Source organism: Caretta caretta, chromosome 13 (assembly GCF_965140235.1).
Source record: "Caretta caretta isolate rCarCar2 chromosome 13, rCarCar1.hap1, whole genome shotgun sequence".
NCBI classification, from domain to species: Eukaryota; Metazoa; Chordata; order Testudines; family Cheloniidae; genus Caretta; species Caretta caretta.
In genome coordinates, this window is record NC_134218.1 from 11078416 (window position 1) to 11102466 (window position 24051).

The following is a 24051-nucleotide window of genomic DNA, read 5'->3' on the forward strand; positions in this document are numbered from 1 at the left end:
TCCAGTCTCACCTCTTCAATCTCGTTGGACCTTTCCAGTCTCACCTTTTCAGGGTCTCTGGACCTTTCTAATCCCAGCTCTTCGGTATCCTTGGACCTCTCCGGTTCCACTTCTTCTGCCTCCTTGGACCTCTCCAGTTTCTCATCTTCACCCTCCTTAGACTTCTCCAGTCACACCTCTTCAGCTTCCTTGGACCTTCCTTATGCAGTCTCTTCACCCTTTCTGGATGTATCTGATCTCACCTCTTCAACCTCTTCACCCTCACTAGACCTCACTAATTTTAACACTTTAACATCTCAGGGTTCCTCTGATTTATCCTTATCAACCTCTCTGGATGTTTCTAATCTCGTCTCTTCACCCTTTCTGGACCTCTCTGACCTCACCTTTCAGGATGCCTCTTCTCTCACCTCTTCAGTTTCTCTGGACCTTTCCAATCTCACCTCTTTAGAATCTCAGGACCTCTCTGTTACAGCTCTCTAAATGAGTTCCTTTTTGGGAGAGTTCTGGGTTTGGGGAGAGTTCTATAAATTGTACTCAACCCTGTGTATGAAAACAGTTTGTACAGATCTGTAGTGGTGCCTTGTTTATGGCTGCAGAAAAGTTATTCATCTATATTATAGAGTTTTTGTAAAGCTCTGCTTTTATGTTCATACACTAAGCCTCATTCTGTCTCAGCCTGCTACCTCTCTCAGAGCCCTGCCTCTTTTTAGAGACTCATATTGATTTTTCATCTTCCTACCAAAGATCAACGGATGACAAAAGGGCTAAATGGTCAAATAATTGTACTCAGTTTGCATGTCTGCAAAACTTGAGCGAAGTGTGCGCAATTCAAGGTAGGTACTTTGTCTCACTGATCTATGGTGAGAGGAAAGACATGGATAAAAGTGGAAGGCAGGATGAAAAAGAGGAAGAGAGAGACAGAGCTAGAAAGACAGGCACGAGATGGAGTTGGGAAGACAGAGAAAAGTAGAGTAACATTTAGTGGGATAAATTTACCCAGGGCTTCTAATATCCTAATAAATTATCTTGGTGGTTTGAGCAACACATGAGGCATCAAATGACCTTGCTTGGAGCTATGGTATTTATCAAATGAAATCACCAGGTGTAACAAGTCAAAGCAACCCTAGTTTAAAAATAACCCTTCCTTGTCTCCCACCAATACTAAAATAACTTGGATTTAACAAATAGAACAGTTAGCTGTGCATCACCTAATTTGTTGGCACAGTGGAGGTGAGCATATTCCAATGCTGCTTTCTGTCCTGCTTTTTTTTTGTTTTCGTCACTGATGCTACCTGTGCTTTCAGACTGTTGATTCAGTTTGTTGGGTTTGATATTGACTGACTGACACTCTCTCTCTGGCTGTTGTGCCCAAAGTGCTGTGTGTGCAGTAGAAATAATTTGTATTTCTGTAGTAATAGGTTACTTTTCACATGCTGGAAAACTATTCCAACATGCCATGTATGCTTCATAAGTAAGAGAGCAAAAATGACTTGTAGAAAACCAAGCAAGAAAATAAACACATCAAAGAAGATTATCTGCTTTTATAATAATTTTTGTGAAATTATTATAGGAGAAATTGTGAGATGTTTTTATTTTATAAAAGCTTTTAAAAATTAAGTTTGACTTCAACTGCTGCAATGATGTCAAGCTGTTGAGTAGCCTCTTAAAAATCAGCAAATTAGTGGCTTAGGTGAAATGAGCTGGTCAAGTTCAGTTCTGTATAGATAAGTGTCCACCTTAAAACACACACAATAATCACCAGTAGCACTAATTGGAACCCTTGCTAGCAATCACTATGGAAAGGTCAAGTAGGGAATGTGAACTCCTCCTTCCAGACTTACAGGGTTTTCAGGCACACTGGTGTGGCAAAATGGACACGTTTTCACTTTTACTGCCTTTGCTGTACATGCTGTGTAACTGTGTGTATCTGTGCATGAATAGATGTCTCCAGGACTGAGTCTCACATCTTTCATCAGTGCTATCCACCAAGCTCAGGTTTGGATTCTGGGGAAGCTATGTTGTCATTCTTATCATGTATGAATTTTTTATTATCATGGTTTTTAGACCAAGTGGAAGCTCTAGTGCATTGGGAAATGACCTGTTCTTTGCCATGTAGAGACTTCTGTGTGTGAGACAGACACACTAATAAGTTGATATGTTTATTGGATTTGCCAAGTGCAGTGTCCTGCTTCTCTCTGATGGAATGAAATAGGCTTTGCTTCCATGATGAACCATTCAAATACTGCTTTTCTGGCAACAGCTCTGAAAGGATGATAGAGAGGCTGGTTTTCAGATCATGTCCAGTTTAAATCCATCTCCATAGCACCATCTCTGCCCCTTCCCAGAACCCCTGCACCGGGAGCAGACCAACATGCATATGTCATCTCAGAAGGCAACCAGCACTAAATCTGCTTGAGGCTTCACTTCATAGTGGAGCCGCTTCACACTTGAGAAGTTTCCTTTAAAGGCATTACAAGGAGCAGTCTCTACTGAGGAAATTTTTGCAGTGTAGCTTTTATGGAGACAGACTGCAGCGTAGCCCAGAAGAGCCATGGAAGAATAGTGAATCTGCATGAATGGCACAGGTCTTCAGGGATTCCCTAACACCTATGTTGATCCAAAGCCCATTGATTTACATGAGCTTTGGCTCAGGCTCCATAAGGGAAGCTCAGAGATTCATCCTCAAATTTCTGACCTTCAATTTGCAGGAGGGCGTGCTTGCATCCATCTTTTTTTAAATTGTTGTTATATATGTAAAGTAACCCACTGTTTTCAGGCCACTGTAGAAAATGATTAAATTAGGGTTTCAGGTTAGTGGTATATATTTTCCCTCCTTTCCATGTCTCTGTTTAGGCAAATGATGGGTATAGTTTTCAGGAGTATACAAATATTAAAAAGACAGCTTTCTTTTGTTATATATAAAGGAGGACCTTTTTAAAGCCTCACTTTCCCAAGGATGAGGTCTCAGTGAGTGTGGGAGAATTTTAGGGTCTGCGGACACCTTTGCTAACAATTTTCAGCTCGTCAGATATGATTATCTGGGCGTGGGTTATGTGTATTTTATAAAAGCATATCTCAGATGTTTGCTTCAGCTATATTTTAGTCAGTTGTAATCTAAAACCCTACTGAAAAGTGTTATATAAATGTAAGATGCCATTATGTGATGATGAATAAGACCATCCACTGTTCTCCAGCCTTGTAGAAAATAATTATGATTTCCTTTCTGTTTTGTTTTGTCCTAACTTTTGGTGATTTTCAAGCAAGTTATTGGCAGTGGTTTTAGAAATGAAAAACCTAGGCCCTGATCCTGAAACTGGTTCCCTTTAGACAGACCTCTGAACTCATGTAGCCCCCCGTTAGTGTTTGAAACATTATGCAGGTCAGCAAAAAGAAAAGGAGTACTTGTGGCACCTTAGAGACTAACATAGTTATCTGAGCATAAGCTTTTGTGAGCTACAGCTTATGCTCAAAGAAATATTAGTCTCTAAGGTGCCACAAGTACTCCTTTTCTTTTGGCAGATACAGACTAACAGGGCTGCTACTCTGAAACCTATGCAGGTCGGAGGTCTGCCAGCCCAGAGACAGTTGTCAGGATTGGGGCTGTGGTGTCTAGGGTTAACAATACCCACAGATTGTTGAACATTAGAAAACATTTTCATAAAAATATATTCTTCAGTGAACACAGTCAACTTGAAATCTAGTCAATTTCAAGAGAGTTCTGGATACCACACCTACCCTTACTTCCCCTTCCCCAATTTTAGTGTGGTTTTTTCCCCTCTCTCTCTGGTTGCTGTGTTAAAGACCCACACAAAGCAACAGGGGCAAAAGGCCCTGGTCCTGTAAACTGTTCCCTGGAGGTGGGCCTCCTTTGGCTTTATGAAACCCTGAATCGGGTCCTAATTAGCTATTGATCAGGGAAGAGTGGAACTGACTGCCCCCAAGGCATTCTTGAATGCACCAAGAAACAGAAAGGGAAGGATGTTTTCCCCTAATCTCGTTCAGTGACCGAGATCTTGGGTGTCACCTGGGGCAGCAGTAGGTGAGGCAGACTTCAGACAGAAGTGTGGGGTTTTAGGTTAACGACGCCCATGCGGGGGTTATCGTGTTCGCACAACCTTGCCAGGGCTGTGGAGGCGGCGCTCCGCCCTGGACTGAGCGGGGCTTGGGGCAGGCCCCCTCGGGGCTAGCGCTGGGGGCAAACCCCGGGCTGCTTTAGCAGCCCTGCGCTGACTGGCTCAGCCTCGGTGAGATTTCGCCTGCAGGGGCTCGGGGCGCGACATGGACCCGTGGTGGCTGGGCAGTGCCACAGGTGCTAGGCCGGGGATTTCTTGCCACCGCAGCCGGACACCCAGGCCCGTCAGGGGCCGCTGGTTGCCAAGAGCGCCCGCCTGCCTCCTGCCCGCACCGCTTCGCGGCCAAACCCGGCAGCAAACGGGGCGGTGCCAGGTCACTCCGCACTCTGATTGGCGGCACAGGGGAATCGTGTTGTGATTGGTGGGAAGAGCTAGTTGGCCGCGATTGGCCGAGTTCCTTGAGGTGATGTAAACTTTGATTGGTGAAATGGGACGGCTTCTGATTGGTTACCGGCGAGTTTCTCGGCCTTTCCTGTTCCGGTGCGCGCTGACCTTGGTGCTTGGGGGGTCTCGGCTGCTTGCGCCCTGAGGCCCCGGAACCGCAGCCATGGTGGTGTACTGGAGACAGGCCGGGCTCAGGTACCGGCTGCTCGCGGCCAGCCCGCGCCTGCCTTATATCCCCGTCTCCTGCGGCTGTGGGGGGAGCGCTGAGGCCTGGCTCGGAGGCTCCTCAGTGTCCCCGAGCGGAGAGGTGCCCCGTGGCCGCCTGGGGTCCAGGCGCGGCGGGGAGGAGGCCCCTGGAGAGCCGAGGTTGGGAGCCCCGCCTGGCCGCTGCCGAGCTAGGGAGCGATCCCGAGTGTTGTTCTGGAACAAATTCTGTAGTGAGGGAGCTGAAAGCCATTGAAGGAAACCGCAAACCCTGTATGCGATGGAACAATTTCGAGCCAGGAGGTGCTGCCACACCCCTAGCTTCAGCCCCCTTGGCCTCCTGGGGCCAACGGCGAGAGCCTGTCGACCCCCCCCCCCCCCCCCCGTGCGATCACACCCACTGACTGGCGAGGTTCTGGCTCCTCACCAGGCAGAGGAGGGGGCCTCGCCAGGAAGGGCCCGCAACAGAGGGAACTGCCTAAAAACGTGGCAGTACAGTTGTTGGCACCACTTTCGGCTGCTGTTAGAGTCCCTGGAGCTGATTATGTTAGTTCTTGGGGCCCCACCTGATTTTCATCCTTTTGTTTCCTCTTTTCAGCTACATCCGCTATTCCCAGATCTGTGCCAAGGCTGTCAGAGCAGCAATGAAACCACAATACAAAGCTGAGGCAGAAAAAGCTGCTGTGGCCACTATAAAAATAGTGAAACCTAAAAAGGAGTAAGATGTAAGTAAATAGTATGGGAAGGGTTTTTTGGATCCCTTATTATAGGTTCCTAACTTCTTCTCAAGGTGAGTGATATTGAGGAATCCTTTCATATTACCTTTCAGGTTAACAACAGTCTAAAACCTGCAGGTAGCTTGTACGCTGTGCAGAAAGTGTAGCCCAGATCTTAGTGCATAAGACTGGTTGCATAGGCTGTTGAGTAGCATATTGGAGCTGTGTGCAGATTTCTTAGACTACCAGTTGGTTCAGGGATAGGAGGAAACTATTTAATCTCAGCTCAGTAAAATGAGATCCTCTCAGCCCTCAAACAAGAGTTTAGGTTGTGGGGACTTTGAGCTCTATTTGTGTCTGGTTGGGTCAAACTGTTACAGGCGGCTTAAAAGGTTTTAGCTTGAATAGCTGTTTTGTGGGGGGGGGTTCCCCTCTTGTGTGGTTTTTTTTTTTTTTTTTTTTTTTTAAAGTTTCTCCACTTCATTTGAACAAGACCAAGCAATTGATTTGGAATCTAAACTCTGCCCCACCCAACCTAGCACACAGAGCCAAAGTTCATTCCTAAATAACTCTTCCCCAGATGGTTAACAGGCAACTTAATCTCCACTATATTGTTTTTCTGTTGAGCAAATGTTTTATGCTTGTGAAAGGTGGATACTACTTGTCCCTTCACTTGTAAGGGTATGTACACTGCAAGCAATTAAAGATGCATTTTTCCAGCTATCTATGGACTGGAATGACTATTGATGAGAAATCTAGTGTGTGTGTGTGTGTGTCTGATTTAGCCTGGCTAGTCAAAACCGGCCAAAGAATACATGAAGTCATGTGACTAGAACTGCAGTCTGAGATATCTATCTTTCTCAGTAAAGGTGCCATGTTTTCCTTCAGCATCATGGGCAAAACTTCCATTGTATTTATGTTGATAGTAACCATGTCTGCATAATGTCACTATTCAAGAAGTTGGAGCAATGTTATCTAAAAATTTGCAGATAAATACAAACAACTGAACTAGGATCATCCGTTACAAAGGTTGACAAAGTAAATAACTTCAGTCTTAGTGTTTTGTTGTCCTCTGAACACAAAGGGCTAGATTTACAAATTGGGCACTTACTTGGGAGGTGGGAGCTCCTAGTTTGAATCCCCAAATTGGAGCAGGGATTTGAACAGTTGAGTGCCCTAACCACTCAGTGTCGTATTCATGGGTGGGTCTCTTTATGTTGATGCTGTTCCATGTTGAATAAATCATTGTTCATTGAGCTAGTGAGACTTATTATGTTCTTTAAATCTCTCATAGGATTGGCCCTGTGAAGAACTGTATGGACAAACTATCAAGTGAAGACAAGGTTATGGGTCTGCAGATGTGCAATGTAGTCTCTCCATGTTAGCTATAAAATCTGTCTGCATGTGTAAATCAACATGCTAATAAACTGAACTTTTAGTTCACCATGACCATAGAAGCTATTATGGTTTCTCTTTGAAAGCATGAGTTACGTTTCTCTTTGAAAGCATGAGTTACTATCTTTGGAAGGGGCATTTACTTTTACTTTTTGTGTGTGAGACAAATTATTAAACTTCTTAAAGGAATTTTAGTGGCTTTTATATTGGAAATTCATGCTTCATCTACTTTAGATGGCTTAATTACTGCAAAACGAATAAAATGGTGAATTTTGAGGAGTTTAATAAAAGCTGAGAGGGGAAGAGGGTTTTCTTGTTTGTTTGTTTGTTTTTGTTTGACTACTCAACTATTTACCTTCAGTGACTAATGAACATCTTGGAGAAAGGTATTCAATCTTTACAAAAAGGCATCTATCTCCTTTGAGGAGCTCACAATAAACATGTTCTGTGATACCCCTTCACTCCCAAGAAGTCTACTACCAAAACCCAAGGATACCAGAGTTGACATTCCTGGTATTTTGAAAGTAAAAAAAATGGGGGAAAATAAAGGCACAAATCCAGGTTCTTCACAGATTATCTTTAGGACTTGATGTTCCCAATTCACTGCAAGCATTAAACAAACTTCTACATTCAAGAAATGGTAAATTTTTGGACACATTAACAGTTCTTGTGGCACCTTAGAGACTAACCAATTTATTTGAGCATGAGCTTTCGTGAGCTACAGCTCACTTCATCAGATGTTTACCGTGGAAACTGCAGCGGACTTTGTCACTTTGGATGGGCTAGCACCAGCAGGAGAGTGAATTTGTGTGGGGGGGTGGAGGGTGAGAAAACCTGGATTTGTGCTGGAAATGGCCCACCTGTTGATCACTTTAGATAAGCTATTACCAGCAGGACAGTGGGGTGGGAGGAGGTATTGTTTCATATTCTCTGTGTGTATATAAAGTCTGCTGCAGTTTCCACGGTAAACATCTGATGAAGTGAGCTGTAGCTCACGAAAGCTCATGCTCAAATAAATTGGTTAGTCTCTAAGGTGCCACAAGTACTCCTTTTCTTTTTGCGAATACAGACTAACACGGCTGTTCCTCTGAAACCTGTCAGTAACAGTTCTAAAATGTGTGATATCTAAAGACCAAATTTCCCTCTGAAGGTTATAATTTACTTCAGCCTAACACCTGTTACAGTCTTCTATTGGCAAGTGTCATAGCTGTGTATGGAAAGAAATGGAAACCATTCTGTTAGCGTACTTCAGTTTCCTCTGAAGGGATTTCATATGTTGAACATTACTTTCATTCCTTGGTCTGAAAGGAGCTCTCCTGTTTTTCTGGATTGTACTAAAGGGTGTTCATAAGTAACAGCAATAGCATTACTCTTTCTGAGTTTAGAACCAGCAGGGTGTCCTCTTTCCCAGAATGCCTACACAGGGAAAGGGGACTTTTCTCCACAAACTCCCAAGGAAGCCCCTTTCACTGCATAGATATCTACTTCCCAGGTTGCTTAGCAAGTGAGGTCAGGATTGAGGTTATGTATGTGCACAAAATGTGTGTGGCCCTAAGAACTGTTCCTTGCGGGAAAAGTCTGTTTAAAAACCTCAGCAAGGAAGCAGAAAATTCTAGAAATATTTAAAAAGAAAAAATTCCAGGCATGCTATTGAAGACACAAGAATTTTACCAAATTGCAATTATTTTTAAAAAGCAGTCAATGTGGAAACAATTCAAGCTCATAGACTTTAATGAGGATGAGTTTGGGGTGTAGGAGGGTGCTCTGGGCTGGGACTGAGGGGTTTGGAGGGCAGGAGGATTATGGGGCTGGGGTGCAGGAAGGGGTGTAGGTTCCAGCTGGGGGTGTGGGCTTGGGTGCGGCTCGGGATGAGAGGTTTGGTGTGCAGGAGGGTGCTCGGGGCTGGGATTGAGGGGCTTGGAGAGCGGGAGGGGGATCAGGGCTGGGGCAGGGGGTTGGGGTGTGGAGAGAGGCACAGGCTCTGAGCAGTGCTTACCTCAAGCGGCTCCCAGAAGCGGTGGCATATCCCTTCTCTGGCTCTGGTGCGGCCAGGTGGCTCTGCACGCTGCCCCATCTGCTGGCACTGCCCCTTCAGCTCCCATTGGAGCATGTAGGAGCCGGAGCAGGTCAATGCCGCGGCTTCCAGGAGCCATGTGATGTGGCCCCCGACCCTGCACCCCAGCTGGAGCACCAGAGCAGGGCCAAGCTGCGTGGGGCGGCCTTCATCCTGTGGCCAGAGTGGGGCCAAGCTGTGTGATATGACCTCCGACCCAACACCTTGGCCAGAGCGGGGCTAAGCAGTGTGGTCCAGCCACCGACCCAGTGCTCTGGCTGGAGCGGGGCCGAGCCGCATGGTGCAGATCGTGGTTTGCCCAGGCCTGTTCTAAGACACATTGCTTGCTTTTTAAAATCTCACTTTTTTTTTTCTCTTGAAATTTATGCAACAATCACAGTTAAACTCTACTCAAACACTTGAAAATTATGGGTGCCTTGTACATGGTATTTTTTGCCACACTTGCTGGATCTTCCGGGTTGCTATGTTTTATGGGGCAGTTAGAAAGACACTATGGGGTGGAGGTTTCCATGGTGGTTGAGTGGCCCTACCATCGATCAGCTAACCTTTTCATTGTAGCTACAGGAAACAGAACCCACAGTGTTCCAGTAGAAGGTGACAAAACATGAATTTGACTAATAAAGTGCACCTCATGTTTTTTTGTTACTGAAATCACAACTCTGACAACCCCAGTACTAAGTACAGTGTCTGAGGTTTTTTTGTACCATTCCATTACTACCCCTTCCCCCAGTGTCTAGTTGTCTAGTCTCTAAAGGTACAAATGTTCTATATAAATTTAATAACATCTGATGCTCTGGTCCTATCTTTAATACTTGAACATTCATCAGCACTCACACATCATTGTGTGGGCAAAATAACAGGAAGGTGGGGTATACACCACAACCAATTCTATGGGTCATTTCTTGTAAGTTGACAGTTTCACCGACAGTAATGACAGTCATAAAAGGATAGGATACTCAAATGTGTTCACCAAAAATAGAGCAGTAGGGGAGTATAGGGGAAATAGCAAACAGCAAAGGGGTGGCTCAGCTAGAAGGTGGACTGTATGGCCCACAACTTTGCTAACCTATCCTAATTCAGATGAAGTAGATACACGCCATCTAAGATTCTGACTTCGTTCAGCTATTCCTGTTCGCATATAATGATAAGAAAATGGAAATAGCATATGCAGAATTGTCACTAAGTAGAACAACTAGTTTTCATTAAAAGACAGCATCTTTAAAAATAATTCAGTGTCATTGAGGCTTTCATACTCCTAGCTTGTTACTTATCTCTTTGCTACAGGAGTCCTTTCAAAGTTAATCATTCAGCAACAGAATGTGTGAGCTATGTAACAGTGTCCAAGTTTAGGTGTACAGAATAGCTGGGTCACTGAGTGTGTTCACTTGTATGACCAGACTAATGCAACTGAAGCGTCAAGCATTTTGTTCTGGACAGTACACAAATCTTGAACATGTTTTTAATGTTCTTGGTTCCTTGTATATGAATTTTTTACAGAAGGAAAAAGTTACCTTAAAGGCATGTATAAACTTCAGAGTGCTGCTTGGCTTGTAATACAGTTATCTAGACAAATTTCAAGTTCCATTTCTCAAAACAGAAGGCCAAAGAGATGTGACAGAGCAGGTCATTGCGCAAATGAACTACTGCAGGAGAACCTGTTCCTTGGAGACTTTCAGTCTAACCTAAGCTGTGGCTCAAGAAGAGTAATGGTACAGATTCAGTTTCTGACTTGGGAGTGAGTATGAGTGAAAAGCTTAGTGCTCAGAGAGAGACACTTTGGCTGGGATTTTTCCAAACAGCCTAAAACTTTTTCTAGATTAGGATGTAAAGTTGTGATGTTTGCTAATATGTGCTAGCTAACATGTTTGAAAAGCCTTGTGTAGACAAGGCACACTGTGTTCAATGTAGTGAACAAACTGGGTTAAAGTTGCAGTTCTTCCCAAGCCACTGGGACTTGTGCTCCTAAATCAGGCTCATTTGAAAATGTCACCTTTTGTTTAATGACCCTTTTCTGACAGAGGGAATGCTGTGGACCATGTTGTCTGCATTTGAAGCAAGAGACTCTTATAAACAGGTCGGACCTGGCTCTTCCACAGATAACTGGCTCGATTGTCTTATTTCCCAGATAAGTAGTAACCAAGTTTTGTGGTTTGGGCTGAGAAAAATAAATGTCTTTTATCCATTCATGATGGGGCTTACCCTACTCTTAGCATCGCAGTGGAGACTGAGTAATCTACATACGTAGTCGTAACCCATTTGCACAGCAAGTCTTAGTTAAGTCACCTTGCCATTCACCTCTCATTGGAAGAGAATGGAGTCAGTTCGTTGGTACAGACCATAAAAAGACAGATGAAATCACATTTTTAAAATACTTTCAGAACATACACAACTGAACTATGATTCTGTAGTTGATTCTAATAGCCACTGGCTGTAAGATTTTAAAGTGTTCATGTGTTAAGTGGAATTGCATATTAATGGGACTTGCATTCATCTTTTAAGGTTCTACCCTAGAAAAGTTAATTATTTCATCTCCAAGCAAGTGGCAAAGTTAGAGCTTGAAAGGATGGGAAAGAAATGACCTAACAATTTTTGTCTTTTCTTTTTATTTAAATAATGCATAAACTTAAAAAAGCTCAAATTTGTCTGGAACATAAACATTTGTTTTTTTATGAGATTTAACTTTTAATGAAGCACATTTGATAGACAAGGAAAAATATTTTCAAAAAAGTCTTGTAAAGGTCTTAGAAATTATTTGAGTAAACTGTTAAATATTTGTTTAAAGTGGGGGAATGATTCAGAAAACATCAAAACACCACAGTAATAGTTGCTATATTATAAATAGCATTGAATGGATAACATCACCACAATGGCTAGCAACAGGAGCAACAGGATCTGTCTTTGAGTGAGATGCATTGTTGTTTTTAACTTTCCTAAATTATGTAAACTGAATTGTGACATTGGGGTTACATCTCAAACTAGCTGCAAACCATTCTATTTAGTTCACTGTATGAAACAATAAGAGGAAAAGTTATAAATACACTCTTTAAAGGGAGAGGGACGGCACCAAAAGAAACTTCTAGATAAAGTTCACAAAACTATGAGCTGATATAAACCACTCTAAATATGTAATTGAAGATGAAATATAAAAACATTGCGAATACAAAAAATCTTCCATAATGTAAAACAAAAAGAAAGTGATGTTATTGGTTAATACTCTTTCAGTCTGTTAAGAAATGTTTTAGAAGGTATCTTAAAACTTTTTTCTACACTCCTTAACAAACACTGATTCAGCTTGCTGATTGGTGTGCAGAACAAAATAGGTACTTACTGTTATAACCTGATGGATAAATACACATGTATCCTTCTAAAATTCCCAAATGTAAAACCTAAATCTCCATTTGCCTGAGAATACATAAACGTTATGACAGTTTAGAGCATATTACACCAACACTCATTGTCATGACTTTTGTCACACACAACACGCTGTTACATTCAGAATCTGACTATACCATTCTAAAAGCTAGTGAATTGTGAAGATGGCTGACATAGCACAACTTGCTCTTGTGGTTGTTATTTTTGTGGGGTTTGCTGTACCAGACATTGTTTACGAGGAAAAGGCACTATGGGTGTTAATTTCAGTGTCACAATACTTTATACTCATATATACAGTGGATATGCTTTGATTTAATATAGAGAAAGGTAGATACTTTTAAGAGTTCTCCCTTCAGATAGGTAGGTGAGTATTACTTTTTAATAGAAGATGTACATTCAATAAGTGTTCTTGGATAGTGTTCTGATATTAAAAATCTTTTTCAAGTGTTTCTTGTTCTTGGTTAACTTCCACTTCTACCTCTTTATATTCATCTACATCTCCTGAAGCATCCTGATACTGTTGGTACTCAGACACCAAGTCATTGGTATTGCCTTCTGCTTCAGAAAACTCCATCTCATCCATACCTTCACCAGTATACCAGTGGAGAAATGCTTTCCGTCTGAACATAGCTGAGAACTGTTCAGAAACTCTAATGAAGAGCTCTTGGATGGCTGTGTTGTTGCCTATAAAGGTGGCTGCCATCTTCAGCCCTCGTGGTGGTATGTCACACACTGCCACTTTCACATTGTTAGGGATCCACTCCACAAAGTAGGCACTATCTTTGGTCTGGATAGCCAGCAACTGTTCATCCACTTCTCTGGTAGACATCTGGCCTCTGAAGATGCATGCCACAGTCAAATAGCGTCCATGACGAGGGTCACAGGCTGCCATCATGTTCCGTGCATCAAACATTTGTTGGGTAAGCTCTGGGACCGAGAGGGCTCTGTATTGCTGACTGCCTCGAGCTGTCAGTGGAGCAAAGCCAGGCATAAAGAAGTGCAGGCGAGGGAAAGGCACCATGTTGACAGCCAGCTTCCTCAGATCTGCATTGAGTTGACCAGGAAAACGGACTGAGGTGGTGACACCACTCATGGTCAGGGACACCAGATGATTGAGGTCACCATAGGTGGGGCTGCGGAGCTTTAGGGTTCTAAAGCATATGTCGTACAGAGCTTCATTGTCAATACAAAAGGTGTCATCTGTGTTCTCTATCAGCTGGTGGATGGACAGTATGGCATTATATGGCTCTACAACTGTGTCTGATACTTTGGGTGAAGGCACTACGCTGAAAGTATTAATAATCCTATCAGGGTATTCTTCTCTGATTTTGTTGATAAGGAGTGTGCCCATACCAGATCCTGTGCCTCCTCCAAGTGAATGGATGAGCTGAAACCCCTGCAGGCAATCACAGCTCTCACACTCATTCCTGACCACATCCATTACACTGTCAATCAGCTCAGCTCCTTCTGTGTAATGGCCCTTAGCCCAGTTGTTGCCAGCACCTGAATTACCTGTGAATATAATTACAGAAAACCAGCCACAATGTTACCAGGCCAAATGTAAAAAGTCATTAATAAGAATGCTGCCAAATACTGACAGATGTAGAAAGGCCATAGGACAAATGACATAGTGGACAGACATCATAACTGCCCACAAATACAAAAAAAGGTGTTCTAAAGAGGCCAGTGTCTAATCATTCCCATTGACTAAGGAGTAATGTGCATTCACTGAATCTGGGAAAACTTGGGTTGGACAAACTCCAGATAGGCAATTGCACACCTCTCTTCTACATTCAGTTCAGGAAAGAGTCAACAAACTGATATGTTTCCTCCAAAATTGTTATGAAGAAATGGAATTTTCTTATTTTGCTATTTATCTTCTTTTGAATTTTAACACAGTTCTGGTGTTAGTTGCTAAATTTCTAAATTCATACAAAATTGCTACCATTTTCAATAGTAACACAATTCTTTATTACGTGCTGCTTACACACTCAAAGTTTCCAATAGCACTAGCACAAGTTGCTGCATTTCAAATACAGACAAAAAACAAATGGGAATTTATTAAACTTTTTCAGATACAAAATATCTATGGCTCATCCCTTTTGTGAACCCAGAACCGTTCCAGGGTAAAACTCCTGTATCTTGATTTTCAATAACCCTCTAAACCTCTCCTTAATCATAATACCCTAACTATTTCTGCAACTAAAAACATTCAGAATGTTACTTATTCCCCAGAATGTTATATTTTCACTATGGCTTTATTGGCATACTTTCCAATTTAAAAAAAAAATGGTTTTCTCTTCCACGTTGCTGTGAGAAAAGGACCCTACACACAACAGAGGAAATATGGACACTGACTATATACAAAGGGTTTTCAAATGCAAAAAGTAAACTGAGAAAAACAGAAATTTTTATCTGCTTATCTCTTCCAATCTTTGTAATTTTAGGTGTTAATTGCAACATTTTGCACACTATTTTCTAATTATTTGACTTCTTGACATTAAAAAGATAAATTCTGCCAAGATTTTGAAAAACTTGTTTTGAATAGGATGCGTTGCTTAGCTTAGCAGCTGGGATTTTAAAGACCCACTGGCATCTGTATATGTTTCTAAAACTTAGGTTTTGTATAAACCCGTTTTACAAAATCTGAAGGTACAATAAAAATGATTTCTTGAAATATTTTGTTTTAAATTCCTGTGCAAAGTGTTCTGGGTTGTTGGGTTTTGTTTTTGTTTTTTTGCATTTTAACATTCCCAGGCATTTTGGGAGATCCAGTCATTGCAGTATTGCATTAGCTGACAAAGGCTGAAAAGTGAAATTGACTAGTCTGTTTTAATTGAATTAAATGTATACAGAATTAACAGTGAAGAGTGAATCAGATTTCAAAAATTCAGTTTTAACAATTTAAGTTCTTATTACTATCCCAGACATAAACTTAAACAAAATTGTCCATAACGGTCTCCCTCTAACATTATTGTAGCAATTCTGTGTTAAGGGTGAATACTGTTTTGATTTATGTAGGGATGCTTTTAAAAACAAGCAAACAAACAAAAACGATATATTTTAGGGAGACCCTGTGTTTGGGATTCTGGGTCTGTCAACCTTCGCAGTATCCCCATAATGTCCTATTTATATGATTAACAACATATTGCACATACCATGAATAAAATTGTCAGGTCGAAAGAGTGGGCCTATTTTGCTGGATCGTACACTGTCCATGGTTCCAGGTTCCAAGTCCACCAAGATAGAACGGGGCACAAACTTCTTGGCTGTGGCAAAAGGAAAGTAAGAATACATTGACAGGTAGCCAGGCAAAATCTTACGCCCATCACATCACATCTCCTCAGTTTAGACACTTCAGTTAGTACATTCTACAAAAATTCTACATTCTACAACAGAGCAAAGTGCAATCCATGCTATTGAAGTGATAGTCCCTTTAATAAGTACAGAAGATCAACTAACGTCACAACCTGGAAAAACCCTCATTGGTCAATCAACATTGGGCCCACTCCTCTACTGCTTATAGGGAAAACTTTTGTTGATTTCAGTGGGAGCTTTGATTTGTAAGAACAAGTTAGGACTACACGACAGGGAGAGAAGATACAGGGTGGTATTTTTCTAAAGCACCAAAGTGACTTAGGAGAACGATTCCAATTGGCAATGGGACTTGTGCTCCTAAAACACTGACTTTGAAAATCCCACCCACCCACAGTGTTTTTTATTTTAACCCTTCCGTGTTGAATCTGCTCAGCCAACCCATTAAAGACCCTGAGCACTTACAATGAGCTTCGTTGAAGTACACATTAATTCTCTCAAGCTGCAGTGGCGAATCACCGTGGTAGTTCCCAGTGACATCAATTCCATGTTCATCACTTATCACTTCCCAGAACTGAAAAAGAAACAGGGCTAAGTACAATCAAGTAAGCGCTTCTTCAGTCCCACCATTTACCTATAAACACTGCAACAAGGGGGAAAACATCTTACCTAATACAAGCAGCCTCGTATGAAATGCACCAGAGGCATTAATAGCAAAATCAATAAGCGCCACACACAAAATGTCAACATATATGTGTTTACAGTTCTAGGCATCAACTGTGCAAGTTGGCTAAAGAAGGTCATTATAGTCAATGGCAAGATTCCCATTGATTTTTGAGGGAAGTAGCACCAGGCCCAGCCTATATGATCATATACAGTAAGGGACAGCCTGTGGCTTTTGAGGATTGGCCAGCACTGAAGTGAGTGTGGAGGAATTCTAACTGAGTCAGACAAGTTTACACATTACAACCAGAACTCAGTCAACCTTTCTTTAGGTGTAGCTTCCATACCTCTCAATACCAAACCGATGGGACCAGATAGCTACATAAGTGATCATTGCCACATGCAATTGCACACACAGTCCAAGTAACTGTGCATGGGCATTAGGTCTGCAGTTGTGTTGGGTTTGTCTGAAGATAATAGAATAAGGAGTCTGGCATAGACATTGTCAGACTCTGGGATGCAGATGCAGAAAATACATTCAAGAGTTCAAGCTTGAGTTTACATTCTAAGCCATTTCACTTTTCCTAATGAATCATATTTAATTTTAGTAATGCAGGTTTAGTGATACACATTTGACAGTGTTTGGATCTGGAGTTTGCTTCTGGCCCATAACTATTCAAAATAAACACGGCTTTCTTTTAAGAGGCAGACTTGAAGGCAACATGCTCAGAGCATACAGGAACAGATCATCAAAAAACAAAATTAGCAAAACTCCAATCTAGACCTCCATGCATACATCCAGCCCTGGAGTCTCTTATCTAAGCAGCTCACTACAGCAGTGTTAATGCAGTCACACCCTCTGTCATGAGCAGGCTAGTTCTATTTTAAAAGTCTCTTGCCTTTAGCACATAACTTCATTTTAAATTTATAAATGTAACAAATCTAGATGATGGCCCCTTGTATTGTGTTTTGCACCAACATTACTAGAGACCAGCAATTTGCAGAGCAGAGTTTCTGAGTATGTGTGGATGTGTAAGAGAGAGAGTAAAGTGTATACACCTTTAAAAAGCCACACTGACTTTTTCATTCAGAAAATATTTCCTCTCGGACTAGTCCTGCATTTCCCAGGGAAAGAAGTCAGTGGGCACTGTGGATGGGTGAGAAATCCAGGCCCAATCTTTCTGTTTTATCCATCTGCTAAAAAGCTAATTTTTCTGAATTGTCACACGTCATTTTGATAGACTCCAACTAAAGAGAAAAACTCCTGCAAAAGTCATGCAGCACAAACAGTATTTCTCCCATAGCCTGTGAACACAATATATAACCATTTCCATCACAGCCTATGATATAGGTTTACGCTTAAATAATATTTCTTTCTTCACATACAAACAAAATAAGTTACAGTCACAAGCAATGGCAGGAACCCTAACCCTAAGTGCTGACGACATCACGTAAAGCCCCGGGGCAGTAAAACTTCAGGATACACTACAACCTCTTCATTAATATCATCCCCATCTAGATTGCTGCAAAGAGGTGTTCCCTGTCTGTTCTGTCTACTTTTTATGCCTTCTATCACTGCTGCATCTGCGTTAATGCTTGTATTTAATTAGCAGGGTACTTACTGTATAGCATTTTATGTGCAGTATATGACACTCAAAGGTCATTGAAAAATTAGCCATCTTATACCCTACAACGCGCTTTAACAGCAATCTCTGAGAAGCTATTTCCAGGGTATGTATCTCTATGTATATATATCTCTCAAAAATGGTTGAATCAGTTTATCTAAGGATTTTTTTTAATTGCTTTTGGTCTGAACTCTGGTCCTTGATGCAGTTGTTTTAGAGTTATGTGAATATAAATATACATTTATTTGTCTTTTGTAAGGGGAGTTTCAGACTGGAACCTTAACTCTGCTGTCTGTCAACCTGGGACAATTCTACTCACTCATTTATCAAAGTCAAGTAATTTTTTTTAAGGTCAAGTAAAACACCTTTTAAAATAAATTATTATGATCAGCAACATATGGAGTGTGGGGGGTAGTACATTGTTTGGCTAGACAAATACATTTGCATGAGAACTTTTCAAGACTGGTATAAATAAGTTACCCGCACACATTCCAATGTTTTTTGGCAGGACTGAGTTCCCTTGAATGCTGATAATCTTCACCTAACCAGATCATCACGTAACTATTGCAGATGTTTTATGCTCAGCCCTTGCACTTGCCCGATGAAGAAGCTTGTACCTATTACATTAAAATCTACACCTTCACTTCTCATGCTTCTCAAGCTGCCTGTGAACAGAATTCCATGATACCCCACATCAGGCCGTATTTAATCACTCCTGTACTGCCCATATGGTCCCAAATCATTTGCCACTAATGATGGTTACTGAAAAACAATTCTCACCTTAGCTCCAACTTGGTTTCCACATTGGCCAATCTGAAGATGCACAATTTCACGCATTTTATGTAGACTGGAAAGTTCAGCCTACAGCCTATTCCAGTTCCTCTAGGCTCAGCCTCTGGCAGAAACCCTCTCTCTCCTGCAGTATCAGCTACAGCCACACTGGACTCATTTCAAAAAGGGCCTTTTTTATACGCCGTCACTCAAACAAGCTTCAGGGGAGTATCCAACTCCACACATTATGCTCATCTTCCTATTAACAAAGCCTGCTCACATATAGGCAAAACTCCCATTCACTGGGCTTTCTTCCTATGTATGGAATGTACGATCAGACTTACGTTGCAGAGTAAGTGGAGAGGAAGAATTTGCTTCTCCCTCAACTAATGTTAATTCTGTGCGGCATGAGGAATGTGTCCGTTCAGACACAGAGGCACTAAAAGTGCCTATATTCCATATTGAAGCAGTGCGGCTCTCTTATCTTAAGACTGCTTTAGACACAGAGGCAAACAAATTCAAGCCAAATCCTCATCTGTTTCTGAAATAAAGGTGTGATTGTTAAATGCCACATCCTCTCATCAATCTTCAAGCAAAACTCCCATGGATTTCAATGAGAGCTCCATGCTATTGCCCACAACTCACTAAAATATAGTCTCATCGCTATAATACAAAGCTCCAAATACTGAGCAGCAGTGAGGATGAAATCTAAACATCTGCCAACACCAGTGCTATTTACATCCCTAAAATGATGGTCTGAATAGAAATAGTATCCATGACTTTATAGCAATATTCTGTTTAAGGGTATGTCTACACTATGGAATAAGGTCGAATTTATAGAAGTTGTTTTTTTAGAAATCTGTTTTATATATTCGAGTGTGTGTGTCCCCACAGAAAATGCCCTAAGTGCATTAAATGCATTAACTCGGCGGAGCGCTTCCACAGTACCGAGGCTAGAGTCGACTTCCGGAGCGTTGCACTGTGGGTAGCTATCCCACAGTTCCCGCAGTCTCCGCTGCCCATTGGAATTCTGGGTTGAGATCCCAATGCCTGATGGGGCTAAAACATTGTCGCGGGTGGTTCTGGGTACATATCGTCAGGCCCCCCCTTCCCTCCCTCCCTCCGTGAAAGAAAGGGCAGACAATCGTTTTGCGCCTTTTTTCCTGAGTTACCTGTGCAGACGCCAGACCACGGCAAGCATGGAGCCCGCTCAGGTAACCGTCACCGTATGTCTCCTGGGTGCTGGCAGACGTGGTACGGCATTGCTATACAGTAGCAGCAACCCATTGCCTTCTGGCAGCAGACGGTGCAATACGACTGGTAGCTGTCCTCGTTGTGTCCGAGGTGCTCCTGGCCAGACATGGGCGCAGGGACTAAATTTGGAGTGACTTGACCAGGTCATTCTCTTTAGTCCTGCAGTCAGTCCTATTGAACCGTCTTATGGTGAGCAGGCAGGCGATACGGATTGCTAGCAGTCCTCTTGTACCATTTTCTGCCGGGCAGGCAAGAGATGAGGATGGCTAGCAGTCGTACTGTACCATCTTCTGCCGAGCAGCCATGAGATGTGGATGGCATGCAGTCCTTCTGCACCGTCTGCTGCCAGCCAAAGATGTAAAAGATAGATGGAGTGGATCAAAACAAGAAATAGACCAGATTTGTTTTGTACTCATTTGCTTCCCCCCCCCCCTCCCCTGTCTAGGGGACTCATTCCTCTAGGTCACACTGCAGTCACTCACAGAGAAGGTGCAGTGAGGTAAATCTAGCCATGTATCAATCAGAAGCCAGGCTAACCTCCTTGTTCCAATAAGAACAATAACTTAGGTGCACCATTTCTTATTGGAACCCTCCGTGAAGTCCTGCCTGAAATACTCCTTGATGTAAAGCCACCCCCTTTGTTGATTTTAGCTCCCTGAAGCCAACCCTGTAAGCCGTGTCCTCAGTCGCCCCTCCCTGCATCAGAGCAATGGCAAACAATCGTGCATCTGAGTTGAGAGTGCTTTCCAGAGCGGTCACAACGGAGCACTCTGGGATAGCTCCCGGAGGCCAATACCATCGAATTGTGTCCACAGTACCCCAAATTCGAGCCGGCAAGGCCGATTTAAGCGCTAATCCACTTGTCAGGGGTGGAGTAAGGAAATCGATTTTAAGAGCCCTTTAAGTCGAAATAAAGGGCTTCATCGTGTGGACGGGTGCAGGTTTACATTGATTTAATGCTGCTAAATTTGACCTAAAGTCCTAGTGTAGACCAGGGCTAAGAGAAAGGGTTTGAGTCCAAAAGAATCAGCTGCTTTCTCCAGACATTACACATAGTCCCCATAAAAACCCTTGCTAACTTAGAGATGTGTGTGTTTCCTCACCACAATTAAGTTAAGGCAACATTCACACCCAGTAGTGACCTTCAAGCATTAGGCCACTACTCTCACAACTCAGCCATATCAATATCTTCTGACATTTTTCAATTCAACAACTTATCAGCCTCAGGGCACAACACAAAGAACTGAAAATCACTTGGTAATGCATACCCTTAACTCTGACCTTAATAATTTAATTAAATTATCTTAAAAATTACAGTTTTAGCCTCTTTACCTACTATACCCCAGGCAGGGAAACAACCAAAATCAATTAAATACTCAACCTCTCTCTATTTTGCCTGCATTTCTTTTGCCTGCACCTCTCTCTCTCTCTCTCTCTCCCGCATTCCTGCAACTATTTTATATTTTAACGTTGTAACTGGTATTCACCCTATGAAGCACTTTGGGTTACATGCTGAGGCAAAGCATGGCGGTGTTTTGTTTTATTGCTATACATTGGCTTACTATAATCCATGTTACACTGCCATGAAGTACTGAACAGTTGTACAAGGCTGCTGTGAAATCCTCCTTATAACACAGGGACATTACTGCCTCCCACGAGGAATTTGGCTAGGAAGAAAGACTAGTACGTCCCATGGAATCTGCCATCAAAATAGAGGGGTAAAAGCCTGGCCCCATTGCAGTCACTGATAAAAAAGAGTGTTCCCAAGGAACACTGGAAATGCTTCATTGCATCAAAGAAGTAACATAACGCCAACCAGTCCTATGACATAGGCATGTCCCCTGCAGATAGACACAGATCTGGTATCTCAGAGCACCAGATGTCCAAGCCAGGACACTTTTGTGAGTTTAAGATGGCTTCATTTTACATTAGGCACGTAGTACAGTTCAGTGACATGCGCCTTTCAGTGTCCAACTAGGAAGAAGAATTAAGAAGATGAGTCCTTTAAATGTTTATTTTGAATAAACACATAAGACCAGCCCAGTGGAAGAACGTGGCTCATTGAATGAAGTTCTAGTAATTCGTTTTATCACATTATGGTGCACTATAAATAAAAAAAGACAATCTAGCGGCCTCCTGCCACACCACCCAAAAGGAATATCTTCCTAATCCAGACTTCCCCACCACCATGTACTGTCAATCTTGCTAGCTACTAAAGAAAGAGCCAATGTAAATAAGCCACAGAGCAAAAAATGCTCCCAGAACTACTGTTTGCAGGGAATATAGCACAACGTGTATGTGCAAGCACCAGGATAATGACCCTTTTGCACCTAGACCAACCTATCAACCCTTCACATGGCTGAGCATTATAATTCACCCAGTAATTAATCATGATAGCAATGAGAGGTAGAATGAGATCATTTCATGTTTTCTTTAGAATGGGACAAGTGCATCATCTTTCAGATGCAGAAGAGATTCTAACCATTCTGTTTTAACAGACAAGGAAGTTGTATCTAGATCAGGGATGGCCAACCTGAGCCTGAGAAGGAGCCAGAATTTACCGATGTATATTGCCAAAGAGCCACAGTAATACGTCAGCAGCGCCCCATCAGCTCCCTCCTGCGCCAGCAGCCCTGCCAGTCAGCACCTGCCACAATCAGCTGTTTCTCATGTGCAGGTGGCTCGGCGTGGGAGGGGGAAAGGGGGAAGCAGTGAGCGCATGGCAGTCTTGGGGGAAGGGGCATGGGCCTTGGAGGGATGGGGGGAGTAGGGGCAGGGCTTGGGGAAGAGCAGAGAGCAGGGGGTTGAGTAGTGAGCTCCCCCTGGCACACTGGAACTTAATATCTGTAGCTCCAGCCCCAGAGTCGGCGCCTATGCAAGGAACAGCATATTAACCTCTAAAGAGCCACATGTGGCTCTGGAGCCACAGGTTGGCCACCCCTGATCTCGACTATCATGTTCACCTACTGCATCATGGGTATTTTCTAGAGCTGGAAGAATGAGGGAACAATTATTTGTGAATTTGCCTTTGAATTGGAAAGCAAATTTGAATTTGGCCATATATATTGCGGTGAGGGATAGCTCAGTGGTTTGAGCATTGGCCTGCTAAACCTAGGGTTGTAAGTTCAATCCTTGAGGGGGCTATTTAGGGATCTGGGGAAAAAATTGGGGATTGGTCCTGCTTTGAGCAGGGGGTTGGATTAGATGACCTCCTGAGGTCCCTTCCAACCCTGATATTCTATGATATTTTGTGTTCACTGCCTGAAAACATTCAAAAACTCAAAGTCTACTGATAGGAGTATTTGCACAGTCAAATTGCACATTCAGGTCTCAAGTGGAGCTTAGTTACATCAGTCATCTAGTTAGGGCAAAGAACCAACATTGCCTGACCAATGAAATTTACTTACATAGTTTGGATTGTAAATAATTACAATTAGCTAATGAGTGGCAACCAAGAATGAGTTGCTGATGAAATTGGCAGAATGGTTTTGAGTAACCCACAAATTTAAGATTGTCGCAATCTTTTTGAGAACAATTCCTGAGCAAAGAACAAAGAATGTGAAAATAAATTATTCACAGAGACTCATTCATCCATCGTTAGTATATTTTTCGCTAACGATAACCACCTGAACCCGTTTGCCTTTTTTAACAGCTTCTGAATACAGCCTAGATAAATTGTTGCCGGGGGCAAAAAGTACCTTCATACCTTCAAATATGGAATTGTTTCAAATGCACTTTTCTGTAATGCACCATCTTTATACAAACAACTCTGGTCTTTACCCTGTCATTCCTTGGCAATTTCAGGCCTGTTTAATAACACTAAGGCATTTGCTATCTGCCAATGCTGTACATGTGTTACCATTGATAAGCAGTGTATGTTTTCAAGTGATCAGCAGCTGTAGCATGCAGGGACATGGCTGAAGGGGTGCTGCTCTATAAATCTATTGACTTAGTTTAAGTGAATGTGACAAAGTGCAGGAAAGCGCTGTAGTGCACCTTAATAGTATCAGCCCACTCCATGTTTCCACTGTCTTGAATGTGCGTTACATAGGGGCAAGGCATAAAGATGGGCCCCAGCCTAGTCACAAGTCAATTTCTTTGGACTCCCCCCCCCCCCCCCGCAGCATTGTCATCATTAGGACTAA

At 42.5% G+C, this 24051-nt stretch overlaps 2 protein-coding genes across 2 annotated transcripts; one reads left to right on the plus strand and one right to left on the minus strand.

Annotated features, from left to right (window-relative positions):
- The first annotated feature begins 4554 nt into the window (after positions 1-4554).
- ATP5F1E (ATP synthase F1 subunit epsilon) lies at positions 4555-6894 on the plus strand. Its single transcript, XM_048820081.2, has 3 exons — positions 4555-4712; positions 5320-5446; positions 6732-6894. Exons 1-2 carry the CDS (start codon positions 4681-4683, stop codon positions 5441-5443), a joined length of 156 nt encoding a protein of 51 aa, XP_048676038.2. The 5' UTR covers positions 4555-4680; the 3' UTR covers positions 5444-5446; positions 6732-6894.
- Positions 6895-11559: 4665 nt separating this feature from the next.
- On the minus strand, positions 11560-19035 carry TUBB1 (tubulin beta 1 class VI). Its single transcript, XM_048820077.2, has 4 exons — positions 18662-19035; positions 16059-16167; positions 15437-15547; positions 11560-13790 (listed from the first exon to the last, which is right to left on the minus strand). The coding sequence occupies exons 1-4, from the start codon at positions 18716-18718 to the stop codon at positions 12706-12708; spliced, it is 1362 nt and encodes a 453-aa protein (XP_048676034.1). The 5' UTR covers positions 18719-19035; the 3' UTR covers positions 11560-12705.
- Between the last annotated feature and the right edge of the window lie 5016 nt (positions 19036-24051).